Source organism: Penicillium odoratum (genome assembly GCF_028828045.1).
Source record: "Penicillium odoratum strain IBT 22623 chromosome Unknown utg000003l_segment0_segment0, whole genome shotgun sequence".
Lineage (NCBI taxonomy): Eukaryota > Fungi > Ascomycota > Eurotiomycetes > Eurotiales > Aspergillaceae > Penicillium > Penicillium odoratum.
The window spans coordinates 1,772,188-1,784,001 of NW_026643145.1; the positions used below are offsets into that span (position 1 = coordinate 1,772,188).

At 46.5% G+C, this 11,814-nt stretch overlaps 3 protein-coding genes across 3 annotated transcripts; 1 reads left to right on the forward strand and 2 right to left on the reverse strand.

The window, feature by feature from the left end:
- Positions 1-236: 236 nt before the first annotated feature.
- Positions 237-1,831, forward strand: N7520_003923 (DUF2841 domain-containing protein; the record flags this gene model as incomplete). Its single annotated transcript, XM_057137858.1, has 5 exons — positions 237-320; positions 373-568; positions 617-1,078; positions 1,130-1,315; positions 1,368-1,831. 5 exons carry the CDS (start codon positions 237-239, stop codon positions 1,829-1,831), a joined length of 1,392 nt encoding a protein of 463 aa, XP_056998323.1.
- Positions 1,832-3,055: 1,224 nt separating this feature from the next.
- On the reverse strand, positions 3,056-5,328 carry N7520_003924 (arylsulfatase; the record flags this gene model as incomplete). Its single annotated transcript, XM_057137859.1, has 8 exons — positions 3,056-3,791; positions 3,847-3,934; positions 3,988-4,001; positions 4,056-4,367; positions 4,416-4,592; positions 4,652-4,818; positions 4,893-5,201; positions 5,266-5,328. 8 exons carry the CDS (start codon positions 5,326-5,328, stop codon positions 3,056-3,058), a joined length of 1,866 nt encoding a protein of 621 aa, XP_056998324.1.
- A 2,117-nt stretch (positions 5,329-7,445) lies between these two features.
- Positions 7,446-7,967, reverse strand: N7520_003925 (uncharacterized protein; the record flags this gene model as incomplete). The annotated part of the gene is made up of 1 exon (XM_057137860.1): positions 7,446-7,967. One exon carries the CDS (start codon positions 7,965-7,967, stop codon positions 7,446-7,448), a length of 522 nt encoding a protein of 173 aa, XP_056998325.1.
- Positions 7,968-11,814: the final 3,847 nt, after the last annotated feature.

Sequence of the window (11,814 nt, forward strand, 5' to 3'; positions counted from 1 at the left end):
TATTCCTTTTGTCCTTGCATTCTTATGCTGACGTATCCAGGAAAAACCACCGACGCTCATTATAATTGCTCCATTGCTCCTTTCCCCACTGGTCCCGGATTCTATAGCCAAAAAACAGTTGGCCGTGTTTCTTATTCTTTAATTTTATCTGCTGTTTTGCTAGTGGAATTTCATTTACTTTAAGACCAGAACCCACTTATTTCTCTCAACCTTCAAATCACCATTTACCTTATGCCATGGATATGAGTCGATCACATCTAGGGGTTGGGGATGCCCTTGAACGCAGACATTCTGAATCATCAGTGCCACACTCACATATGGTAATTGGATCACCCTTGCGCCATCGTTGGACCTGTTGCTCATATTGCCTAGGCGGCCTCTGCCCAGTCGGCCAACGTGGAATTCCCACATCCTCACTTTGCAGTCATTTATCTTGATCACAATGGGAAGCTTCAAGTGGAAGCCTCGCCGTCAATTGCGGGCTGTGGGGGAGCTATCTTCACGCCGGAGGTGACAGATCGTTTCATGGAAATGGCTGCACCCAGTACCCAACCTATGCAATATCATAGTAAGCAGAGCGATAGACCTGGGGAAGACTGGTACTGATCAAGAACAGACCAGAATCAAACCTCTTCCTCGTGGGGAGTGCAACCAGAGCTAGGATGGGCGCAACCTGGCCCGGCTAGACCAGCTGAATTAATTCCTTGTGAATGGCAATCACAACAGAGTCGACGTAAACGACGGGACATGAAACGAACCGGCATGGTTCGACCTCGACCCAAATCGGCCTCGCCTCCACCAACACCCCCACCGGGACGAAGCGTGCTTAAAATTGGCAACCGTGATCTCCTACGCAAGTACTATGAGAAGGCATTCGAGGACTTCCAACAATTGAACTGCCGCGCCATCGCAAAGTCGTATATTAAGCTTGTGGAACCTCGGAAACAGGTTCACTTCCCATACAATGGACGGAAGGTCATTGCAGGAGTATCGCAACGTGTCGACCCTGAACACACTAAGCCTGGGTGGTGGCCTAAGGGTGTCTTACACCGAGAGCCGGACCACCTGTTGAAGCGTGGTAGGCATAGACTGATTCCAATCTCTCCGCGTTTCATACTAACAAAGCTAGACCGACTCCGTCTCCTCGTTCACATACTCTGTGAGCTCAAAGACAGTCATGGAGTCACCGCGGCAAAGCTGCGAGAGGCAGGCCAAGACGTACGACGCCAGATCAGCCCAGCAAACCGTCTGCAGGTTCTAGATGAGATTTATTTCGTCCGACAGATGGAAGAGCGATACCTCGATGGAGAGATTGGTATGCTAATCTTCCAACTTAATAACTCCATCATCTCACTAACCATCACCAGATGCAAACACACTAGTCCAGGTGACTCAGACTCACCTCCCTGAGGCCAACTACCAAAACAACGACCCGGCAACTCGTGTCCATGCCGCCCCCACCACATCCCTAGATGATGAGGAGGAGGAGGACGATGAGGAAGACCAGAGTCCCCTACTAGAACCCGACCAGTACTCCCTCCCAGGCCCAGGTTCGGGTCCAGGCCTGCCAATGTCCCCCGCAACCAGCGAGTCGAGTGGCCCCCACAGCCCAACGACCGGGTACGGCGCCTACCCTATCGGAATGGGACCACCGAACATGGTCCCCCAGCAATCCCCAGTAATCAAACAAGACCCTCACTCTCATCCTCATGCTCATCCGCATCCTCACCCTCACCCCCACCCCATGCCGGGATATTATGCACAGCCATATGCGCCCGAGAAAAACGCATACTGGCCCAGCGTACCTTCAATGACACAGTACGGATATTGAAGAAACTTGAAGCTTTTAATTATGGAACAGAACATCTTATTGAGCGGCGGCGAACACGGATATTTTGGGATTGGGCAGATTTACAATACTATGCAAAGTTGTCGTACACGAATTCAAACATTTTACCCCTGAATGACGGATACTTGAGTAGTGTCAGGGCCCATGGTTAAAAAGTTAAGTTATCGGTTCCCTCGCTACTTTTAACCATTAGATCTTATCGTAACCAGTGGGAACTGAGTATGCGGTACACGTGGAAGCCCCACTGGGCATACGCGGTCAAAAGGTCACTTCATGAACAAGAAAAAGAGCCTTTTGAGCCGAGAAAGGGATTTGCTTGTCTTTGAGTTACTCAATACAATTCACTTCCCTCTCTCCCTCCCCTTTACGCTTGCCTCGATTTCAACATTCATTAACCTCCCCACGCCCCACCAATAACGGCAGAAACCGAACCCGGAAACCCCGGAGAGAAACCGCGGTTACTGATTCCCGTACATTTGCGCTCGCCATGTTAAATCTCGTCTGGAAAGAAATGGCTCCTGCTGTTGGAGTTGTCGGCACTGGCCTTATATACTTCAGTATAGGTCTGCGACAATATTCGAGATTCAGCAAGGCTCAAAGACTTGTCTTTCATATTGGACTTGTTTGTTACCTTCTGGGATTCTCTCTTTATTTGGCAACTTTGTTGTTGCGGATTGTGTCCTGTAAGGATGCTAGGAAATATGTTTGATCGAACAACGATTTTGCGATCGAATACATACTCTACCCGGCTTGGAATGCCGATCAGATTGATCAGGATCATGCTATTGGCTGGTGTTAACAGCTCGTTTGGAGAGAAGATCCGGAAGTCATATTGCGAGTCGCGAGGGCATCAACCAGGGTAGAATGAAGGGCAAAGATCGATCATGATAGGTCCTTTTTTGAATCCGACTATATCGAATGCCTGTCCTGTGGCACCGGCACCTGGCGAGCGCAGAAAATTGCAACGACCGATTCGAAGAGGCAGATCAACTGAGACCCACCTGATCAGGCTATGGTTCCAGTCACGCATTCCAGCTCATTCTTGGATGTGCGCTCTCATGCGGCCTGAGACTAAGCGAACATCCTCGGATGACTTTCACCAAGTCGCGTCTGTCAACCCATACGGAAAAGATAGTACGAAGGAAATGAAATCCTGCAACCAGCAATGCAAATAAACGACGATTGAGAACTATTTCAAAAATAATTTTACTCAACCCGGTCTCCCGCCTTAGCCCCCAACCAAGCCTTCTGCAATTCAATCTCATCCTGCCACAACTCAGGCGCCTCCTCCTTCGACAGCCCAGGATCCATAGCATTCTGCCCCCAAACAATCCCACACTCATTAACATAGTCCTCCCAACAAGCAAGAAGCTCTGCGTACTTCTCCGGATGAGAAGCTGTCAAATCAACATTCTCGCCGGGATCTTCGACAACATTAAACAACTCCCAACCATCCCCATTATTCTCGCCCTTACCACCATTAGCCTTGCCAATATGCACAATTTTCCAATCACCCTTCCGCATGGCTGCGCGCGCAAATAGTTCCCACCCGATAGGCTCGGTCGAGGGATGAATATGCCACAGTTCTTCGTCTTCGGCTTTTTTGCCATGAGCAAAGAATGGAACCCATGATTTTCCGCGAATGGCGTGCACGTCTCTACCGCGGAATTTGGTCCACTTCTGGAGGACGGTGGTTTTTTCTGGGGAGAGGAGCTTTTCTTTTTCGAAGGGTTGGGGGAGGCTGATTCCTGCTAGTTCGAGGAAGGTGGGGGACCAGTCCATTACTGTGCTGAAGGAGCGGTTGAAGGAGCCGGGGGTGAATGGAAGGAATGTATTTGTTGGTGGTTTGACGACGCAGGGAACTAGAATTCCGCCTTGGGAGGGGAATCCTTTGAATAGTCTGGATGGGGCGGTTGAAGCTTGAGCCCAGAGGGGGCCGAGCCTGTGGCTGTTAGATTTGCTGGGTTGTTTCAATATTTGGTAAAGGTGCTACGTACCAGGTAAATGAGTTGTAGTTGCCAATGTTCTCATATGAGTTGTCGTAGTACTTGTGGATGGCGCGCTTGATGTTGTCGCCCATGACAGCTGCGAGATATTAGCTTAGAATCTGATATGTTGATATTGATACTGGCACTCACGTCTTGCTTCCCATCTATAGGTATTATGTTAGTAAATCGCAGCAAATCACGTTTAAATAGAGACTTACGCTGCACCCTCTGCTCCGTTATCACTCATGAACACAATAAAAGTGTTATCGTATTCGCCGGTCTTCTTCAAATGTGCAATCACCTTGCCGACATTGTCATCCATCGAGTTCACCATACCGGCGTAGGTCTCCATAGACCGGCTGGAGCACCTTCTCTCCTCGGGCGTGAATTCATCCCATTCCCCCGAGTCCTGAGTCGAGGTCTCCACCTTATGAGGGACAACAGACTCATCGATGATGCCAATCTCAACAAGCTTCTTAAGCCGACGCTCACGGAGCGCATATGGGCCATCATCGTACATTCCCTTGTACCTGAGAAAATTAGCCCCAAGCTGCTTTGACAATCACATGCGAACCTACTTGTCACGCAGGGCCTTGGAGCACTGCAACGGCCAATGAGGAGCGGTATATGGCAAGAAAGCGAAGAAAGGCTTCGCTTTCTCATCTTCAGATCGATCATCGAGGTAGTTGATCAACTTGTCGGTATAAAAATCGGTTGTATAGAATCCTTCCGGATCCGCAGTCTTGTTCGGTTGGCTGATGTCGACATCAGTAATGTAACTACAGTCTTCGATAAGCAATGCATCCAAACTCACATATCAGCCTTAACACCCCCCTCAGTATGAATCGGCGAACCACTCATCGGGAAACGTTCCTGAACAGGCTCCCAAGCATAATGATTACAGCAGCCCGGAAGCAAGGCAAAAGCCTTCTGGAATCCACGTTCCGTAGGACCCTGACTAGCGCGCAGACCTAGATGCCACTAAATAAAATAGTTAGAATCCACCCATCACAGAAGAGAGAAAAATGTAAATCTCCACTTTGGCTTGTTCTTACCTTCCCAGAGATAGCCGTGAAATACCCATTATCCCCTAGAATCTCGGGCAGGGTAGCGACATCATTGTTCAGATACCCTTCATACCCCGCCTTTCCATTCCACCGCTTTCCACCCTGTGGACTATTCCGAGATTCAATCAAACACCCGAGTCCACCGAGGTGAGCATCTGTTCCGCTCATCAGCATGGCGCGTGTAGGCGAACAGGCCGCCGCGGTGTGGTGGTTCAGCATGCGGATGCCATCTGCGGCTAGAGCGTCGATGTGGGGAGTTTGGATTTCACTGCCGAAGCATCCAATGTCGGAGAAACCCTGACAGATTCATGTCAGTCAATTGAGTTGGAAACTGGTGTTAGAGTAGTTGAGCTGGACTTACCAGGTCATCTGCAAGTATGAATAGGAAATTGGGACGCTTTTGCGCCTCGTCGGTTGTAGCCATGGCGTTTGGAAGTCCAGTACTTTTTCAATTGACTCGTTTCAAAGCAGTTTCTGGCTGATTTCAATGAATGACGGGGAAAAAAGAGTATTGTAGTGCAGATGTTCCTGAAGATACTGGCGGGACAAGCATACTCCGCCCCACATTATCTTTTGTTCCGGTATCGCGGGCCGCGAGTATTCCTGCATGTGGGTCAATATAGACCAATCTGGATGCTTTTGGGCTTGCTTTCGTGCTTTTGTGGGGAAATGGTGACTTCGGATCTTCCGTACTCACGGAGGGTTCCGTACATATTGCCATGTGAACAATCTCATAGGTTGTTTCGGCAAATGGGAGACTAACTAGAGATCCCGGATTTATTTCTGGACTAGAATTATTCTGCTCATATTCATGGCTGTTTTGAGGGCTATAAATCTAAGATCATATCTAGACATCAAAGTGTTATGGACCTAGGCGGGACTAGGAGGATTTCTGTAAGCGACACGCCCAGGTGCGGCGAGTCAGTTGAGGGTTTAGGGATTTTCCCACGGGAGATGCTGGGCTTAGTCTTTGGCATGGGCTGGCCCATCGGGCCAACCCCTTGTCCAGGCCCAACCCAATGGGCTTTTTTGGCCCATTACTGGCTGATTATTTTATATTGACTGCTAAGTTATTTGAAATAAAGTCTGTTATTTACCTAAATTTTAGTAGTCAAAATATGTATTACCTACCCTACTTTGTATCTTCTCTATGATATTTATCTGAAATCCTAATATTTGAAGATAAAGTTCTATTATCTGTATTGGTCTAATAGCTATTTAGAAGGGTAAGGTAGGGTAGGGATTATATAAGAAAATAGTGGTTAATAGTACTACTAAGGTATACTTGCGAGTTTAGCTCGAATACAATATAGATACCATAGTGTGAGTGACGGTAATAGAAAAGGAAGTGACGATAGAAAGTCTCGTGGAAATTAGTGAACGATGAATAAGCCTATCCCGAAGGCTTATAGTGGTATTTGACGGCTCCCTTACTTCGTCATTTTCCGCCAACATAACCTAGTTATGTTACCGTATATTCCCCGCCTTATGTATTCCCTACCTCTAGATAATTATGAATATGCTATGATTGGATTTTGCGTAAGTGGCGCTTATTCTGGGAAGCGCATGTATAGGTAATAAACAGTGTCTCCTTCCTTTGGCACGTCAAATCGGGATTGTATCGCCAATACGGGTTGCCTGGAGAACCACATAGAGCCAGTAACCGGACATCATTGAAGTGGCTAGACAAACCAACACACTATATACAAGTGTAACCCACGCTATACTAATTGGGCCTACAGACTGCACTCGCGTGTACTCACCTTATTTGGATCAGAATCAGTGCTAGAAAATAAGATGCAATTCTTTGTGGGGAAATACTGGGGTTTTAGGCGTCCGAATCACCACCGGATAATATTTGCAACCTTATTGAAATCCTACAGGGAGCTTCATACGAAGGGGCAAGTCTTGATTGGTCCTTAACTGACCTCGATACTAAACACAAGGCTAGTTGCTACCCAGAATCGAGCCTAACTGCTAATGCAGCCGCGAAGGAGGCACTGTTGTTCAGCCACATAAGCGAAGGCTTTCCACTCATGCGGTGACGCTTGTGCATCTACGGAGAGCAAGAAAGCGTGACTCGTGTTCTGAAGGATTATTTTGATGTGAGGGATTTGCGAAGTCGCGTGTCAAGTAGCTTACATATCACTTCGGCAGCTCGATAAACACTAGACTATCTTAAGAATCCGCACTCAGCCTAGTGAGTGATCCCTTATATGATCGTCTATAATCAACTTTGGCGAAGGGCCAAAGTAAATGACGTTATCGATCCATATATCCGGCTCTTGCTCGAACAGTTGAGAGCTGATCACAAACGCTTCGAAGTGTATTTTCCGGAAAGAACCCAATGTTCTGAGATATTTTAAATGGATTTTACAGACTTGGATATTCATGTCATAATTCACTGAGTACTGGACTGGTAAGTCGTCTGATATTACTATTCAGGCCAATCAAAGGCTGGACAAGGTGCCTTGAAGCGGCTGCCGAGAAGGATCGAACTAGTTTCAGTTGTCAGATCAGAACTTTAGATCTGGATTTTTGCTAGATGCTTACTTTAATATTGCTGACCTGATCCAGCACAACGGCACGCTCTCCACATGCAATCCAAGTGGCTGGAAGGTTTAGCTGGGAGAAGCATTCTTCTTCGAAATGCTTCTGGGCTTCTCGAACCCTATCGATTGAGTTTTCACCATCCAGAGTGATTGTAAAAACGAAGGAGTATTGAAATTTGTCTTCGCCTCCAAAATATGCGCCTAGATCGAAATCGACATCAGCTGGCTTATTGACCACCAGCTTCTGTACATCTTGAGAAGCATATGTTTCAAGACAAGATTGAAACTTCGAAATTAGAGGTTCATGCTGTTGCTGTTGACCCCGAACAGCGACAAAGTACATGGCGACGAAGGTGCTCCCTGCCATTTGCTTTGCTCCAAAGCCTCCAGAGGACTTCATTACACATTCTACTTCTGTGACAAACATCGGGATGACGGCACTGAAATCGGAAAAGTTGACTCCGTCGGGTCCAACTTTCTGAACGACCCAATCAGACTTGAACACTCGCATCATGTGTTCCGGGGGAATCGAAGTATAGCTCTGTCATGCCATCGCCAAACGCCCACACTGGGTGCGCATTTGGCACCTTTTGGGAGTCGTCCGCATGGTATGCCGCATCGACAAAGTGGGTTTGGAAATATTTTCTGCAATGCGTGAGCTAAGACACGCCCAGATATGGATAGCTTGCATATATGTGACGTCGACGAGATGAAGAAATGGTGAAGTGGTAGCTTACGTTGGTGTCTCAGCAGGGTCTGGTGCAGTACTAATAGCCCCGTGTTTCTGATAGTGATAGTTGAAAAACTCCCTCTTTGTCATACCAGCCTTGCGACGCAGAACAACAAGTTGCTTAATGAGTGCCATTGTTTGGACGTCTTGACCACCTATACAATAGTAGGAAAAACTAGGTCAGTCAAAGATTATTTTAGGATTGGCTTTTGAGCATTATTTATAGCTGGCTCTCGGGGACGGGAAACTGCCGGCGGGGAGCGTTGTTGCCACTTTCATTATCGGTCCATCAATACCAGAACGGACCTACTCTGTACTAGTTCGCCATTTATTTCTTCGGGTGCGCTCGGGTTCTCAAGCTCCGGTGTTTCGAAACAATTCGAGATGAAGTGGCCTTTGGAATGTGAACTGTGAATCCATGCCAACTCCTTCTCCCGGGAACTCGGCAATCGGGAGCTGTTGAAGGGCGCTTCATCAACTTGATCATCACCTCCGCCTTTTCCCCGACCATCCCCCCGGCGGGATCAAATGGATGATCACCACCTTAGCCAATTGCAGGGAACAATAGTATGTTACGCGCAGCAGCTTTAAAGGGGTGGGGCCGACGGGGCCGACAGGGACGCTGGTCCCCGGTCTAGCAAGATGGACCCGTGTGCCCGTGCATGCCCTTCCCATTGATCCGTCACTGTCCTGTCCATTACGTCTTGAGAGATACCATCCATCCCCCTAGCAGTTGGCTTTTATGAACACACTGCAAGTATTCGTTTGGGAGTAAACATCTGCTATCAAATAAAAACACTAGCCTTCCATGGCCAATTTATTTTGATTATCAAAGCACTGCATACTGGTAATATGTGCCCTAACTCACGGCAACCCTGGGATGGGCTTAGGTTGGATTCCATAACCCGTTACATTTATGGGTAAGCCAAAGATAACCTCAAAAGCCCATTGAGATGGGCATTCTTCTTTGCTTTGTAGTCCTGGCGCGTGTTCTTCTGTTTTCATTGGTAACAAAGAATACTCTTCAGCAGAAAAATTACAACTGTTGTAAAGCATCTCTGAAATCTTATATAGAAATCGGCTTTCATTTTATGAATATAAATACACTAATAATGTTAGTAATGTTCAGAATGGTCATCACCTCGAGAGAATTTGCGGGATCTTTCAGGTGTACGCCGCGCCTCAATACTTCCCATCTGAAGAAGATTATTGCCTTCAATCTCATCATTGATGATATACGGCCGTGGCGTCTAGCCTTCCCCCATCCCCTCCGTCCCCTCTTCGTCTTCATCATCACCAGTGACTTCTTAACCTGGGCTAGTCGGACCAAGCTCAATCTAATCAGGTGTATTCTCCCTTTCTTTGTTCCGACAGGTCACTCCAATATAAGCTTTTCCTTCAGGCAGATCTCCACTGGTAGTCAGCGGAACAGCAGGTAACTAGTCAACTTAACTACTCCCAGTTAACTAGCTAACACTCGTCGAACACCCGCTCACATGACATAAGCGGGAGTAGAATGCGGGTCCGATGGTATCCGACGGGGTGGACGTGAACTGGGAACCGCTGCCGAAAAAAATGGGAAGTCATAACCCATGGCCCACATGAAGCTTTTGATAACATATGCATTTTACCAAACAAAACGGATAATTATGGGGCGTGTAAGTCCCCGAATCCATGTGTCATTGGGGAATGAGGGCTATATACTCGGACTGTCCACTTGTTCCGAGTGCCCTGAAAAACATTAAACACATAGTAATTGCGAGAACTTACAAACTCATATCTAAATAGCCATTCATATTTGGGATCATTGTAAAGATATTATGAAATTGGAAAAATTAGTAAGTATTATATGTTCTGTATTATATGTTCTAAGGTAACCGGTCGAGACTCGATCCGATTACTTAGCGGAAGATGGGATCACTGGCTTTGGGGTAAGACCTGATCCTCAGAGCATGTGTGAATGAGTCATTTGTTAAGGAGTTCGTACCTGCGCTTACGCATAACCAACTGGACTAAGAAGGCCATGATGAATCTTCTTTCAAGGGGAAACTTGCGCAGGCTCACTTATATACCACGAATCCATGCGGAACTAAACCAGAAATCAGCTAGAAACTTAACTGTTTCGCATAAGCGATACTATCACAACACACGTAATTTGGAAACTGCTTTATAATATTATTAGCTTTGGGTAGGTCATGAGCCTGGTATTTTGTAAACCCTTATCCTAATTTAGCAGGGGTTCGAATCAGGATGATATAATGATACGGAGTTCTGATACGGATTTGTATATGACGCTCACGCATCTATGATAATGAAATTCTAAGAGCCTCATTACCTACTGTTATTACCATAGGCCAAAAAGGCATAACCAGAATATTACCTAGGAATATTTTCTGCTGTATTGATATATAAGGATAGATCTTCAATTCCCGAACAGGAAATCCCTATCTGTCAAAGAAAATTCAGTATATATAAGAACTTACATATCAACAAGAACTTCCTTAAATATACTATAATATCTTGTTCAAACTCTTATATTATCATAATACCCAAAACTATCTCGTTCAACCCCAGAGATATATATTATTACATGTGTGGTCTCCAGATAATCAAATTTTTCAAATCTCTCTAAAACGACTAGATATCATTTTAAAAGAACTAATGTTCAAGGAAAAGTTCCTACAGACCACTATCGTTGAGATGATGAGTTGTAGATTATCGCATCTACTATGTGTTTTGGGGTGCAGCGCTCGCCTCTGAAATACGTTATATGACTATTCTGGCGCAGAATGGAGTCGACTTATGAAAGCTCGCAGCACTTGAAGTCGACTACGGGCTGAGGAAGAGCAGACTATCGCAAAGTTACTCCGCATCTGAAAGCAAGTCGCATTGCTGGAGATTTGCGCCGATGATTTCAATTCTCAACAGTATACCGATCTCGCTCCGTTGGACTTGAGAGCTGCTTCAAGTAGCGCGACGTGAGGGGTATAACGATTTTCTGCTTTCGGGTGGTTCCTGTTCTTCAATGATGAAAGGTTCAATTTGTCGCTTGGTCACTTGGTTTTTGTATGTGACATGGATTTTATATAAGGTCTTGAGTACGGAGTATGTTTTGAACTTAAATCAAACACGAATCACACGATTCTGTTTACATCGACCTGCGACCGGTTGTTCGCTCAGAAGAGACAGCCTATAAAAATCTGTGGATGGAACCCTATGACTATCATGATTTTTGGCTCTTAAAATCAGTCATGGCAAGGGATGATCAGAAGGGAAAAAGATGCCGTTTTCGGTATATACATGGGTCCTGATCGGCGTGATTCGGCCAAGCTATGTGATTGGATCAATCACCAGCTGGAGCGGGACCCAAACAAGCCAACCAGCGGTCAAGTCAACAGCACACGCTCCGTCATCAACATCTCGCTGGTTCCTTGATTCCTGGAGACTTTCATCCCAACACCAACATTCGCGTTTCCTACGGTTTTCTCTATAGGTTGAGGGCGCGTCTTACCAACCACATCGCGCTCTGGTCTCCGCTGTTCTCCGCGTGAACCCTGGTCGTGATCGATCCACCCCTCAATCCCGATAAGGTATGTTGCACCTTTTTGCCCCTCTAGTATGAAGATAA